The sequence below is a fragment of the Scomber japonicus genome, chromosome 2 (genome assembly GCF_027409825.1).
Source record: "Scomber japonicus isolate fScoJap1 chromosome 2, fScoJap1.pri, whole genome shotgun sequence".
In the NCBI taxonomy this organism is placed as follows: Eukaryota; Metazoa; Chordata; class Actinopteri; order Scombriformes; family Scombridae; genus Scomber; species Scomber japonicus.
Window position 1 is genome coordinate 7,717,365 of NC_070579.1, and position 16,264 is coordinate 7,733,628.

The 16,264-nt window shown below is 39.9% G+C and overlaps 1 protein-coding gene across 1 annotated transcript in view; it reads left to right on the forward strand.

Moving 5' to 3' along the window:
* The window catches only part of LOC128365001 (B-cell receptor CD22-like), a 126,533-nt gene extending 110,791 nt beyond the window's left edge, over window positions 1–15,742 (forward strand). The window contains exons 11-15 of the mRNA XM_053325619.1: window positions 1,651–1,911; window positions 14,997–15,078; window positions 15,153–15,213; window positions 15,377–15,549; window positions 15,676–15,742. Coding sequence (XP_053181594.1) covers window positions 1,651–1,911; window positions 14,997–15,078; window positions 15,153–15,213; window positions 15,377–15,549; window positions 15,676–15,742 — 644 coding nt within the window. The remainder of the gene's footprint in view (window positions 1–1,650; window positions 1,912–14,996; window positions 15,079–15,152; window positions 15,214–15,376; window positions 15,550–15,675) is intronic.
* The last annotated feature ends 522 nt before the right edge of the window (window positions 15,743–16,264 follow it).

Here is a 16,264-nt window from a genome sequence, read left to right on the forward strand (position 1 = left end):
CTGATTGTGGTTTCTGATGTGCTCTGTGTTACAGTGGTACAGGGTCAGAATGACTGGGGAGTGACTTACACTTCTACTAAGATCTGTGCCTTAAAAGGATCAACAGTGGACATAAACTGCACCTACAGATACCCACCCTGGATAAAGGGCACTACTACCACAGTACTACAAACAATCTGGTTTACTAAACTGAGTAATAATGAACCTGTGGATCTGAAAACAGACTCAGAGTACGCAGGTCGTGTGCAGTATCACTGTGATAAGAACGACTGCACTCTGAGAATCACAAACCTGAGAGAGAGAGACTCAGCTGAGTACAAGTTCATGTTCACAACAAACCAACCAGGAGAGAGATATACTGGTTCAGCTGGAGTCACTTTGACTGTCACAGGTAACATTTTCCTTGGAGGACTCATTTAATTCCAAACTTTAAATATCTTGGAAACACTACTGTGAATGTTTGTGTTTATGTTTTACAGCATTTCTATTCTTTATTCACATATCCAGATCTCCAGGTGCAGGTGATCGGAGCAACAGCCTGTAAAACTGGTACATGTGAGCTGAAGTGTAACAGCAGTTGTCATCTAGATGATCGTCCCTCCTACGTCTGGTACAAGAATGGACAGATGATAATGGAACAAACATCTCCTTTTTATTCAGGCTATTTTTATCCTGCAGACAGCTATTCCTGTGCTTTGAAAGGACATGAGATGTTCTCCTCTCCTTCACTGTGTGAGTTTATTCTACAAGCATAATCAGCAGAGTAACAGTGATAAGTGTCAGGTTATGATGTCAGTACTGTACAGCTGCATGAATATGATTGGATCATGAGGTTAAAACATGATTTTTTTCTCCTTCAGATGCATATAAGATGCCTTCAGTGTCAGTGAGTCCCTCTGATGAAATCATTGAGGGCAGTTCAGTGACTCTGACCTGTAGCAGTGATGCTAACCCAGCATCTAAATACACCTGGTACAAGAAGAATGTAAAGCCAGACCTTCAACCTCTCAGTAAAGAACCACAGCTTGTCTTCAGCTCCATCCAGTCCTCTGACTCTGGAGAGTATTACTGTACAGCTGAGATCAGGATGGGGAAGAGTACATCTGAATACATCTTTATTGATGTAAAGTGTGAGTGAAATTGCCTTGTCTTAATGTAATAAATAATTCTTTGAACGATGTAAGCCACAGAAAAGTTTTTGCTAACAATCTTTTACCCATACGATTAACTTAACTTGAACCACTACCTCACTTTATTCTATTTAGTCTGTTCTATACTGTCTTTTATCTGTTTTGTTTCATATTGTTTGTGTTTATTATTTACTGTTTTGTCTTGAGTGCCCAGAGAGGTGCCTTCAAATAAAATGTATTATTATTATTTTTATTTTATTTTTTATTTATTCATTTATTTATTTTTTATTAGCAGGCTAACACAGTTCTAACAATAAAAGTAAAAGACTTCAGTATATGCTTGCTGCAATCTTAGCTGAAGAGAAGAGCAGAAAAGTTTTTTTGTGTAAAGCAAAAAAAACTGATTTTACTCCACTGTCAAAGATCATAACTATGACAAATCAATTTTCAGATGCTACTACACATAATTATTAATGTTTTATATACAACCTGTAATAATCAATCAGTGAATCTCTTCCAGATGCTCCAAAGCTTCCCTCTGTGTCAGTGAGTCCCTCTGCTGAGATAGTGGAGGGCAGTTCAGTGACTCTGACCTGTAGCAGTGATGCTAACCCAGCAGCTAATTACACCTGGTACAAGGAGAATGAAGACTCACCAAAAGCATCAGGACAGATCTTCACCATCACTGATGTCAGACCTGAACACAGTGGGAATTATTCCTGTGAAGCCCAGAACAGAAAAGGACGTCATAACTCCACCTTACATCTGATTGTTGTGAAAGGTAAGTTATACTCATCGAACTTCAAACACACACACACACACACGGACACACGGACACACACACACACACACACACACACACACACACACACACGGACACACGGACACACACACACACACACACACACACTCAGACAATGACTACGAAGACAGTATACTGCACGAGGTCAGAACTAATTGAAGAGGTTTATCTTCTTTTTGTTGGTCTCAATTTTTAGGGGAATCAGTATTTATAATGAACATCATCAGGTTGATTCTGGCGGTCCTGATGCTGATTCCTCTGCTTCTCTTGATTCTGTGGACGAGGTAAAACAATTAAGAAAACATTTGTTTTTGTTTTTTCTCATGAAAACACTTGCATAGCTTTGAAAGTATGAATTTCTTTTAGTGAAATATTTCTTAAATTTGTTTGATTCAATCCAGGAAGAAGAAAACTCTGAGCTCCACCACTGACCTGAATGAACCTGTAGAGACTATAGAGGTGAGAGAGAGAAACCTTATTGACAGAACTTATCCTAAAATACAGTTATTATCACTTGGCTCATGAATGCAAGCAAACACGTTTATAATGTCAACATGAAACTCAACTGACGACTCAATTTCAACAAAAGCTTTCCGATTAGAATCCAGTAATACTTTAAGCATTATAATTAAAATATTTTTAAAAACTGTAACAGTATGCAAATTGCATGAATGAGGCTAATTGAGTCTCGTACTGACATCTCTCCCCATCAGCTGGACTCTTGTCCTGTATATGAGGACATCTCAAACTTGTAAGTCGTCACTGCAGCACAGACAGAAGACACAGAGGAGCAGGAAGACCTGGAGTAAAATCCAGTCATGTGAGTTTGTTCTGATGCAGTTGAACCAGAGGCTGGACTCACCTGATGGAAACAGAAAGTAGTACAACAGTGAAATATGACAATGGAGAGAGAGAGAGAGATAGGCTGTAGAGGACCATGTGGACGTTTTCATGTTCAGTTTTCAGCAGCAGCAGCAGCAGCAGGTAGAAGTGAGCAGCACAGACAGTCAGTAACAGCATGTAGCAGAAGCTTTGAGAAGATGTGCTGATGGCAGCTTGAACTGAATCATGTCCACGTGTCCAGGCCCGTCGCAACAGGACAGGCAAACCAAGCAATTGCCTGGGGCCCCGAGCTGGTCGGGGGCCCCCAGACAACGACTGGTTTTGAATTGAATGCAACGACAAACTGTGTGCGCGTCCCTTTAATGCTGTGATGGTCAATGCTGTGATGGTCAATGCAGGAAAGTGCAGCGACACTGTTATCAGAATCCCCCTCAAGGGGGCCCCCCACACTGTACCTATGTTCCTAGTTCCTAGTTGCTAGCTCAGCGGCTAACTCCGCTGTTAGCTCGGCGGCTAACTTGGCTGCTAGCTCGGCGGCTAACTCATCTGCTAACTCGGCTGCTAGCTCGGCGGCTAACTGAGCTAACAGGCTAACTGTAGACGGGATCATCCCTATGTTCCCCGGTCACATACAAAGCGGAGAACATAGGACCCGGGGGAACATAGGGATGATCCCTGTTTATGTTAGCTACCTACTGACTGTCCCTGTGACTGTGGCCTCAGGTGAGAGGAGCTTTTCAGCTTTGAAGCTGATAAAGACATATATGAGGTCCACCATGAGCCAAGAGAGGCTCACAGGACTGGCCGTTATGTCAATTGAGCGTGATGTTCGCCGGTCTTTGGACATGGAGGACATTGTGGTTGCCTTTGCTGAAGCCAAGGCTCGCAAACAGCAGATGTAGATATTTTGCATATTTTTTAAAGGTTAATCTTATATGTGTGTGTGTACTTTTATCTATGTTGGATTTTATATTTAATTCCGAATTTGCACTTTGTTTATATGTTGATTGCAAATGTTCAAATAAAATAAGTAAACATACTATGTGTGCAGTAGCCTATATGCAACATTTGTAAGCAGTATTTGCACTGCTAAGAAATATTTTATTGATATAATGTGTGGTTGAACTTCAACAGTGTGTCTATGCTGTGGTTCCTGTAGGCTTTCGGCGGGCAGGGTGGGATGGTGAGGCGTAGGTTTTTTTGCTGTGGTCCAGGGGTGTCGGCGTCGGCGGGCGGTGGTGGTGGTGGGGGGGCCTCCAAGTCCATTTTGCTTGGGGCCCCCAAATTATGGAGCTATTACTGTTGCAATATTATTTGCAAATGCGTATCTCAATCTGTGTGTGTGTAATATGATCTGTGTGTGCGTATTCAGATCTGTGTGTGTGTAATATGATCTGTTTGTGTGTAATATGATCTGTGTGTGTGTGTAAAAAAATTCTGTGTCTGTATTCAGATTTGCAAGTAAAGACAAATCTGCAAGTGCATGCAAAGATCTGTGAATGTGGACACAGATCTGTAAGTGTACATAGATTTGTAAATGTCTGTCATCACTTACAACTCAGGCAGGAGCTCTCGATTGGCTGTGTTTTTACACGTGAATTTTGCAACACTTCTGCCGCGGCAGATCTGTGATCTGCAAATGTGTAGAAATGAGATTTGTCTGTGACCTGAGTGTTCCTTTGCCCTGAGTTCAGGCTCACAGGCTCACGCTGCCTGGCTGCAGTAGCAGTACCGCCTACACACCACCAGTCGGCGCGTAGCACCCAGTGATGATAAGCGTGTCATTTGGGGTCATTTCATTGCGCTCACGGTTGGCGTTGTGTCGAGTGTATGGTCGGGAGGCAATACACATGGATTCAAGAGTGTTCGCTGTAAGTACAAGTTCATGTTTCAACAGTAAGGCAGTACTGCTACTGCAGCCAGGCAGCGTGAGCCTGTGAGCCTGAACTCAGGGCAAAGGAACACCGAGGTTACAGACAAATCTCATTTCTACACATTTGCAGATCACAGATCTGCCGCGGCAGAAGTGTTGCGAAATTCACGTGTAAAAACACAGCCAATCGAGAGCTCCTGCCTGAGTTGTAAGTGATGACAGACATTTACAGATCTATGTACGCATTTACAGATCGGTTTACACATTTACAGATCTATGTACACTTACAGATCTGTGTCCACATTCACAGATCTTTGCATGCACTTGCAGATTTGTCTTCACTTGCAAATCTGAATACAGACACAGAATTTTTTTACACACACACACAGATCATATTACACACACACAGATCATATTACACACACACAGATCATATTACACACACACAGATCATATTACACACACACAGACCTGAATACGCACACACAGATCATATTACACACACACAGATCATATTACACACACACAGATTGAGATACGCATTTGCAAATAATATTGCAACAGTAATTGCTCCATACAGCTTCCACAACATCTCTGTAGTTGGAAACATGATTTCAGTTCCCTCTCACTGCTGCAGAGGGCGACAGTGTGCAGAAAGTTTCAGATTTCATTGAGTGATTCAGTATCTCTGATGTTTTACTGTCCTCTAGTGGTGAAGCTTCAGTGTTGCAGATTCAGTCTTCATCACTGAGGTCTCCCTCCACTGTCTGCTTTAAAGGCTCAGTTCACCTGAATAAAAAACAAAACAAAACATATTTTCTCACTTTAGTCCTGTGGTGTCCCGGCCTGCAGATAGTTTTGGATTCATTTAGCTCAAAAGTTAGGTATGTCATTTTAAAGCTTTTTTTTCTCTTATGAGTCCTTAGTATTCAGCCTTTTTCCTTGTTCATTTAAACTGTGTCATGGTTCAGAGGTCAAAGAGATGAACTGTAGATTGCATCGGTGCATCTTTACACAGCAGAAGAACTGATTTCTGATGTACGCTGTTACAGTCAGAATGATTGTGAATGAGTGAGTTCACAACTATTGATGTAAAACATGTTATGATCTGATTCACACATCGATCTCTGTATAATTTTTCGGATATACTTTGCCTCATACTTGTTTCTTAATACTTAAACACTGTGCTCAGCATGTGACTTCTTACTTCCCATAGCCTACTGATGCACTACATCTCTTTGAACTCATAGTGGTGTATTCAGTGTCTCAGCATACACTAGAAGTGTGAGGAGCTGCATCAAACCAACTGTCACACATCTGTGACATATGTCACGCATTTCTTTACACGCGGAACTGTCATTTAACATCCTGATATCTCACTTCTGCTCACAGATCACAGACAGCGAGCATCTTAACAGACAACGTCCTTCTCTGTTGTAAGTAGAACAGTTTACTGATATGACTATTACATGTTGTTTACATTATTTGATGTATTTTATTGTCTCTGAAGCCTCACAGAGAGATGAGAGGAGCAGCTATGAGTTTGACAGCAGCAGCAGCAGCGAGTGGATTTATTGTCTTCCTTCTCTCTGTGTCAGGTAGGCTATTGTATATTTACATTTACACTGTAGGACATTTAGCACACTTATTCAAAAAAGGATGAAGGGATTTTTTAAAAAGGTAAATAAAAATATCCTAGATTATCTTTTTTTCTGGGCGTCACAGTTGTGCAGTGGTTATAGCATTGTGGCCTCACAGCAAGAGGGATTTAGGTTTGAACCCTCCGGCCGGTTTGGGCCTTGTCTCAGACGGTTTGGGCCTTTTATGTGGAGTTTGCATGTTCTCCTCCTGCTTGCGTGTGTTCTCTGCGGCTTCCTCCCAAAGACCAAACATATACAGGTTAGGTTAATTGGAGACTCTAAATTGCCCGTAGGTATGAATATGAGTGTGAATTGTCTGTAGGGTGGAGAAAATCCGTCCCGTTCGGTAAACTTGTCACGTTTCGAGGCACTTGTTCGGTTGGTTTGGTTCATGACACACGCAACGTAAGCCCAGTAACCCAGTAAAGTTTTGTTTGTTTGTTGGTGTTGTTCTTGTTTTTCATTTGGCACGAGGCGGAGGCATTAGGTCTACATTATTATGTGGGGATGGAGGCCTCTGTTCCGTGTCAATTGCTTTCCAACAGTACGAGCACCGGCAGCTACTGACCTAAGAGAGCCTCACCACCTCACCAGACAGGTTGATTATAGCAAAGCACTGCCAAACTACACAAAAATACAAATAGTAGTAGTACACAAACATGTGTTGACCCAAAATATCTCTACAAAATAATTATCTATATTATTAGCACGGCGGTTGCTTTGTGACGAATAAATTATGCCATTTTATGTTGATGTGTGACCTTGATCTGTTAAAGAGGTTATTATTATTATAAGTGTTGTTGTTAGGACATTATTATTGTTGTTGTTATTATTATTACCATTTTAATTATTGCTATCATCATTCCACGTACCACAGGCGGATTTGAGCAGCATCAATCAAACAGTATTTCCTTTTTCTCTTTTCATCCTGCAATGTGCTTATTGAAATAGGACATATAATGTAGCCTGGGATAAGTTAAACGTTTTATTTTAGAGTTGGCTTTTTGTATTTTAGCATTGTGAGGCAAATTGATCCGTTTGACCAGGAGACGTGCAGCGGCTGTAAAGAAACCAATGCGCATATTAAATAAAAACTGACGCAGAAAAACAAAGTAGCACGGAACACAGGACATTTCTAGTAACTTCATCAAACAAATGAATGTATTATGGTGCATGCATGCACGGTGGTTTTCATGTGACAGCTCTTTATATTGTTGTGACCTTTTCCTCCGTCAGTTATCTAGGCTATTTATATACAGTAGGCTATTTTATACATGCATGCATATTCTTCTTCTTCTATTGTGTTCTGTGATTGTACTGCAATGCACTTAGACTTTAATCCCCTCCTGATGTTTTAAATCTGTTTATTTCTGCACTCTGCACTGTAGAGTTGGACAACTGTTTTAGCTGTTACAACTATAACGGTTTCCCTCCATGTGAAAACTTATTGACACCTATTTTATTTTAGCAGCTTACAGTTTTTTTTTTCACGTCAAGTGTTGCATTTCTTGCTGGTTTTCACACTTAGCTGAGCAGCAATTTGACCAAAGAACAAACAAAGAGGAAACGAGACAAACACAGACTCGCTGATGATTCAGTGTCTTCTTTTCATCCTGTTCAGCAAAACCACATTAATGTTCACAACTTCAATACATTCTTGTTCTGTCACTGCGCCTTCAGTCTGTCTGATGTTCTGTCTCAGTGCAGAGAGATTCACTGTAAACAGCATCTAAAACAGTTCTTTGTACTGTAAATACAAAGTGTGTAAAAAATATATCTTTGTACTTTTCTATGCCTGTGTTCATCCAGGCATAATTCATAAGTAACATAATGACAGTCATGAAATATAGTTAGACTTTTTCTGTATCATTCTTTTGCCCCTTTTTCATTTACCTTTTTACTTACTGAGTTTTAATGAGGTGAAAAAAACACTAATGTATCACTGATCTACTGCTTCACCCCCCCCCCCCCCCCCAACATATTTAAATGTGTTTTTATGTAATTTTATGTTTGTAAAGTAAAAACTTGCAGAATGAATGGAGTAAACTGCAACACTTAGCAGTAACAAATGCTAACATATAATACTCAGATGATAAAATACTGTACTCTAGCTCAGTTCTAGTTAGATTGATGCACAATGAGGAGATTTGAATGACAACAACTTAAGATCGTATTGGTGCCATGATCCACTTTGTCTTATTTACTGATTCTTAACTTGTTATAAATCTGATTGTGGTTTCTGATGTGCTCTGTGTTACAGTGGTACAGGGTCAGAATGACTGGGGAGTGACTTACACTTCTACTCACATCTGTGCCTTAAAAGGATCAACAGTGGTCATACACTGCACCTACAGATACCCACCCAGGATAAATGATGTTGATACTGCAGTTGATAAAACATTCTGGTTTACAAAAGAGAGTAATAATGAACCTGTGGATCTGAAAACAGACTCAGAGTACTCAGGTCGTGTGCAGTATCACTGTGATGAGAACGACTGCATTCTGAATATCACAGACCTGAGAGAGAGAGACTCAGCTGAGTACAAGTTCAGGTTCACAACAAACCAACCAGGAAAGAGATATACTGGTTCACCTGGAGTCACTTTGACTGTCACAGGTAATATTTTCACTGGAAGACTTGATGTATGGTTGATTTCTATAAATTGTCACTATAAACGTTTCTTTGTGTATTAACATAAATTATATTTCTGTTCTTTCTTCACATGTACAGATTTCCATGTGCAGGTGATCCAATCAACACACTCCTCAAATGCCTGGGAAAGGCTGGAGTGTAACAGCAGCTGTAATCTATCTGATCATTCTTCCTTCGTCTGGTACAACAATGGAAAGGAGATTTATAAAGGGAAATCTTTACCTTATTCAACCAATGTCAATCATGCAGACAGCTATTCCTGTGCTGTTACAGGATATGAGGATTTCCCCTCTCTTCCAGTTTGTGAGTTTTCTTTACAGTCTTCCACTAACATAACAGCATCTTGTGGAGCCTTTTATCTAAAGTACTGTACAATGACTTCATGTATTTCTAGTATGAGTGACCCCACTGCCTCACTTGTTATTGGCTCCATGTTTTTCTCTTTGAGCTCTACTGTTGTCAGTATCAATACAATACAACCTGCTTTGTGTTACTGCAGAGACAGACGTAACAGTCAACCAGAGCCATGTTAAATGGACTTCTATAGCACTTTTCTAGTGGTTAAGACTCTCAAAGCACTTAAACACTAAATGTTACGTTCACCCATTCACACACTAATGGTAGGGGCTACCACACAGGCTGTCAACCTGCTGATCAGGAGAAAATTTAACATTCATACACATTAAGTATCTTGCCTAAGGACACATCGACATGTGGACTAGAGGAGCCAGGAATCAAACCGCCAATCGTTTAATTGGTGGACACTACTCTGCCTCCTGAGCCACAGCTGCCCTGTCACAAACACGCACAAGCACAAGCACACACACACACACACACACACACATTAGTCTCATATAACATAACAGGAAATGTAGATTATAATGTGTTTGATGAAATATAAATAATTTAAATATGTCTCACTGCAAAAACTTAACTTCATCTGGAGATTAAATGTGAGAAATGTTGTTTTCTCCTACAGATGCACCAAAATCCTCCTCTGTGTCAGTGAAAAGCTCTAGTGAAATCATTAAGGGCACTTCAGTGACTCTGACCTGTAGCAGTGATGCTAACCCAGAAGCTAATTACACCTGGTACAAGAATGGAGATCCTAAAGTTATCTCAGAAGGTCGACAGCTCGTCTTCAAGTCCATCCAGTCCTCTGACTCTGGAGGGTATTACTGTACAGCTGAGAACCAGCTGGGGAAGAGGACATCTGGAAACACCTCCATAAATGTGAAACGTGAGTGAAACACAGTTAAAGAAGTATCACATTGCTGATAATAACTTTTTTCAGGCTTCATTAAGTAATGTTTTGGTGATTTGCTGATGCTGAGCTCTCTTAGTCCTTCACATTAACAGTCATACAGTCAGTAAGATTGTAAACATGTTTGTTATAATTTATTAGTCCCGTCTTCAGCTATAAAATTAGAAATGGACTGAAATTTAAACTTCATAAAATATATAAGGAAGCATAAATCATTATGATACTACAGCTATTGTACAGATTGTTTTAGATGTATTAATAGGAGAGAACAAATTTAGAAATGTATTTGTGAAATCAGTGTCAAAACTTCACCTCAACAGACATGGAAGTTGCTACTAGCAAGCCGTTACACACCCAGTGTTGTTTGTCCTCCTGTATTATAGATATGAGGATGTCTAGCTGGCATAATCTTTCTTCATTGATTTTAAATGAACAGACTCTCAAATCTGTTTCCTTCTTAAAATGTAAATATGCTCTTCGTCCATTTTTCTTAAAGTCCTTTGTCAAAGAGAACAACAATAAATACCTCCAGAGTTAATGAACCAAATCAAACATGTACTATTCCAATGTCCCAACATAAAATGATAGAATATGAGTCCTGATGAAGCACTATACTTCAGCTTCGTCCATTTTTCTTAACCCTCCTGTTGTGCTCAGGTCAAGGAAGGACAGGAGGAAGGGATGAGGAAGGAAGGAAGGAAAGAAAGAAGGAAAGGAGTAAGGTGGGAGGGAGGAAGGAAAGGCGCAAGGAAAAAAAGAGGAAGGAACGAAGAAAAGAAGGAAGAAAAGGAGGGAGAGAGGAAGGAAAGGAGGAAGGAAGGAAGGAAGGAAGGAAGACATGAAGGAAGGAAGGAAAGAAGGAAAAAAGGAAAGGAGTAGGGAGGGAGGACGGGAGAAAGGAAGGAAAGGAGCAAGGAGGAAAAGAGGAAGGAAGGAAGGAAGGAAAGAAGGAAGAAAAAAAGGGAGGAAGGAAAGGAGGAAGGAATTAAGAAAAGAAGGAAGAATAGAAGGGAGGAAGGAGGGAAGGAAGGAAAGTAGGAAAGAAGTAAGGAGGGAGGGAGGGAGGGAAGGAGGATGAGAGGAAGGAAGGAAAGGAGTAAGGAGGAAAAGAGGAAGGAAGGAAAGGAGTAAGGTGGGAGGGAGGAAGCAATGAAGGATGGAAGGAAGTGAGGAAAGAAATATGGAAGGAGGAGGGAGCAAAAAAAGAGGGAGGGAGGAAGGAAGGAACAGTCAAAAGAGAGGAGGGTCAATTTGACCCGGGAGGACGACAGGAGGGTTAAAGTCCATTGTCAAAGAGAACAACAATAAAAACCTCCAGAGTTAATGAACCAAATCAAACATGTAATAACAAATATTTCAATGTCCCAACATAAAATGATAGAATATGAGTCCTGATGAAGCACTATTACTTCAGCTCAGTTATACTTAGACTGATGCATGATACGTAACTTCTGTGACACATTACAGCAGATAATTGTATGTTGAAACTGGTCCAGGTTATCTTGGCACCAAAAGCATGTTAGCACTATGATATACATTTTGTCTTATTGTCTGATTAACTCATTATGAACTGATGTTATAAATCTGATTGTGGTTTCTGATGTGCTCTGTGTTACAGCGGTACAGGGTCAGAATGACTGGGGAGTGACTTACACTTCTACTCAGATCTGTGCCTTAAAGGGATCAACAGTGGACATAAACTGCACCTACAGACACCCACCCTGGACAAAGGCCACTACTACCACAGTACTGGAAACAATCTGGTTTACTAAATTGAGTAATAATGAACCTGTGGATCTGAGAACAGACTCAGAGTACGCAGGTCGTGTGCAGAATCGCTGTGATAAGAACGACTGCACTCTGAGAATCACAAACCTGAGAGAAAGAGACTCAGCTGAGTACAAGTTCAGGTTCACAACAAACCAACCAGGAGAGAGTTATACTGCTTCACCTGGAGTCACTTTGACTGTCACAGGTAACATTTTCATCAGAAGACTTATTCAATTCCAAACTTTAAATATCTTTGAAACACTATTGTGAATGTTCGTGTTTATATTTTACAGCATTTCTATTTTTTATTCACATATCCAGATCTCCAGGTGCAGGTGATCGGAGCAACAGCCTGTAAAGCCCGTACATGTGGGCTGAAGTGTAACAGCAGTTGTCATCTAGATGATCATCCCTCCTACGTCTGGTACAAGAATGGACAGATGATAATGGATCAACCATCTCCTTTTTATTTAGGTTATTTTCATCCTGCAGACAGATATTCCTGTGCTTTGAAAGGACATGAGATGTTCTCCTCTCCTTCACTGTGTGAGTTTATTTCACAAGCATAATCAGCAGAGTAACAGTGATAAGTGTCAGGTTATGATGTCAGCACTGTACAGCTGCATGAATATGATTGGATCGTAAGGTTTAAATGTGATATTTTCTCCTTCAGATGCACATAAGATGCCTTCAGTGTCAGTGAGTCCCTCTGGTGAAATCATTAATGGCAGTTCAGTGACTCTGACCTGTAGCAGTGATAACACATCAGTTAAATACACCTGGTACAAGAAGAATGGAAATCCAGACCTTCAACCTCTCAGTAAAGAACCACAGCTTGTCTTCAGCTCCATCCAGTCCTCTGACTCTGGAGAGTATTACTGTACAGAAGAGACCAGGATGGGGAAGAGGAAATCTGAATACATCTCTATTGATGTAAAGAGTAAGTGAAATTGCCTTTTCTTAATGTAATAAATAATTCTTTGAACGATGGAAGCCACAGAAAAGTTTTTGCTAACAATCTTTTACACAATTTGATGTAAATACCACTAGAATTTTGTAACCATACGATTAACTTGTCTGTACTATACTGTCTTTTATTTGTTTTGTTTTATTATTGTTTTGTTTATTATTTACTGTTTTGTTTATTAATTGTACGGTGTCCTTGAGTGCCCACAGAGGTGCCTTCAAATAAAATGTATTGTCATTATTATTATTGTTATTAGCAGGCTAACACAGTTCTAAAATAAAAGTAAAAGACTTCAATATTTGCCTGCTGCAATCTTAGCTGAAGAGAAGACCAGAAACGTATTTTGTGTAAAGCAAAAAAACTGAAATACAGAATTTATTCAGCTTGTAAAAATCAATAGCAGCTAATGTAGATGTTAGAGAGGCAGTTTCATTCATTTTCAATTATTTATTGAAAATAAGATTTTTCGACACTGTCAGAGATCATAACTATGACAAATCAATTTTCAGATGCTGCTGCACATAATTATTAATGTTTTATATACAACCTGTAATAATCAATCAGTGAATGTCTTCCAGATGCTACAAAGCTTCCCTCTGTGTCTGTGAGTCCCTCTGGTGAGATAGGGGAGGGCAGTTCAGTGACTCTGACTTATCCCACATGTGAGTAAAACTGTGGACGCACTGGATGAGTTAAACCTCCAGTTGTTGTTGGAGAAGTTGGAGTTTCTGCTGAAAGACTGTTTTTCTATGTATTTTTTATCTAGAAAGGTATAACTCTTGTCTCAAATGAAGGAAATTTCAAGAGCGATGTGAGGAATTTAATATATTTTACAACAGCACCCTCTACTGGGCTATCTGACATTTATGGTTCATCACACACCACCATCTGTACTGAGGAAGCTGCAGGAAGAGAGGAGAGTTTGCTCACTGCAGCTGCTTACACTATGTTTTTACATTTACTTGCAGAATTCATAATTCATGTGATTAACTTTATTGTAGTTGTTAGTGTGCGCTCACAGCAATGAACTTTGGAGACACTTACTGCCCTACATTTTAATTTAATAAATAAGTTCAGTATTATGAAATCTTATCATAATTTAATCTTCCTCATTTTCACGTTAACGTAGTTCATTGCATAATAGAATGACTTTTGGCCAGTGGGTTGGACCTGCACGCTCATTGGCTGATCCTTCTCTACTCTAGTGTTTTGACATAGACTAATTTTACAAACACATTAGACGCAATAATTATAGTTTTAAGAAGCTTTTAGATGAGAAGTTAGTAGTTTTAACTTAAATTCTGTGGTCGATTTATCAAGATAGAGCATAATTGAAATTTTGCTCCAATGTAGAGATATAACATCATCCAAGTACGCTGCTGCATGGTTGGCCTCTATTGCAATGTTCGCAGCAGGACTATCAATAATTAAATCACTTTATTAAGATTTATATTATTGAAGTAACTGCGTAGGTTCCCAATATGTGGCCTTCTAGCCGAGGTGTTTGCAGACCAGGAGAGATCAGCAGAGATGAGGGTGCCAAGATATTAGAAGGTGTAGGTCCTCTCCACAAATTCACTGTTATTGTCAAATCCAGGACCTCGTTCCTGTAGCTGGACTAATCTCCTCCTGTAATCAGCCCGACCACTGTGGTGTCATCAGCAAATTTAACTGATGAGTGATGATACTAGGGTGGGCGGGGTACAGTCGTGGGTATAGAGAGGTATCGAGGGAGTAGAGCAGGGGGCTCAGCACATAGCCCTCGGGAGAGCCGATGCTGAGTGTTCGGGAGGAAGAGAGGTGAGGGCCAAGTTTCACTGTCTGGGGGCGATCGGTCAGGAAGTCTTAATCCACTTAAGAGAGAATTCAAGTATCACAAGTAACCTTATGAAATAGAAATATACAGTAAAACATATAAAATATTTTAAACTGAAAAGAGTTTAAAGTGAACAGTGGAATATACATTAACATATAGTGACCAAAACACTGGATATAAACATACTGTAATACCCTGATTAACTGTCAGTGTTTTCTTGTAGCTCTCAATTCAACAGGAACAGGAATAACAATCACTGCTGGAATAACAGCTGCTATTCTCCTGCTTATCATAATCCTCTCTGTCTACCTATGGACGAGGTAAGTAGTTCTGTTTCATTGAATCATTGTTCAAAATTCAGTTATTTGTGTTTTTAATTAATTCTCCTCACCAGGAAAAAGAGAGTCTCCAATCAACCGTCTGAGGCTGAGGAGAGACCAGACGACAGAGAGAGGGTGAGGAGTGAGAGTTATACTATTCTATCCTGGTTTCACACTTCCACACTCACTATCTTAAAGTGACACCAGAAAACTCATCTGACTGTGAAGCTCTCATGTTGTTTCTTAACAATCATTCTTCACAGAAACCAACACTTTCCTCATTTCTATCACCCTCCAGACACAGCCAGCAGAGCAAGATAACATTCTGTACGCCAGCGTGCAGTTCTTAAACATCCAGGCAGAGTCTCTCTACTCCAACACCAGATCAGCTCAGCTCCACAGTCAAATGGAGGGACAAGAGGTTATCGAGTACGCTGCTGTCAAATTTAAGAGCCCTGGTAATGCCCCGAGGTGAGCAGCTCTACACTCAGTGACACAATAGCAACAGTTTTATATTATTATTTTATTTGTTACATTTTTATTATTCAGATTCACCTGATTCGTTTTTTAAAAATTATTTTTAATTTCCCCTCTCAGAACCAGAGGTCGGAAAACTGGGGAAGATCCGGCTGAACTGTACAGCACGGTCAACAAAACTTCATGAACACATCAGCAGTCTCATGTTTTTTTGGTTTTGTTTTGGAAAACAATGAGAAAATACTCTCACACACTGTCTCACTTACTGGTGGAATATTAATTAAAAGGGGCCTATTATGTTTATCCTTATTTTTAGTCATGTATATACTCTCACTCACATAAACTCAGTATATACACTTGATTTCTTAGTGTTTTTTCTACTTTTTGCTCGAGCTGATGATCCTAGGGACTTCCACAAAACCTTGATGGTAAAACCTGCTAACATGTGGTACCACCTCACCTCTGTCCTTTAGTGGAGGAACTGTCGATACATGCAGTTGTTACTAACATTGGGTTAGAAGAAATATACTAAAGATTATTATTACTTGCAGCTTTGGACATATAAAAGAAATAGAGTATCACTAACACGTGGTAAGCTTGTATTTTGTAAGATATTATTTCCTACTGCTGCCACTAGACGTCAGTAAAGAGTTATATTTCATTGATGACAGGAGGTGTATTTGATGTATTTACAGTATATCTTCCAGGT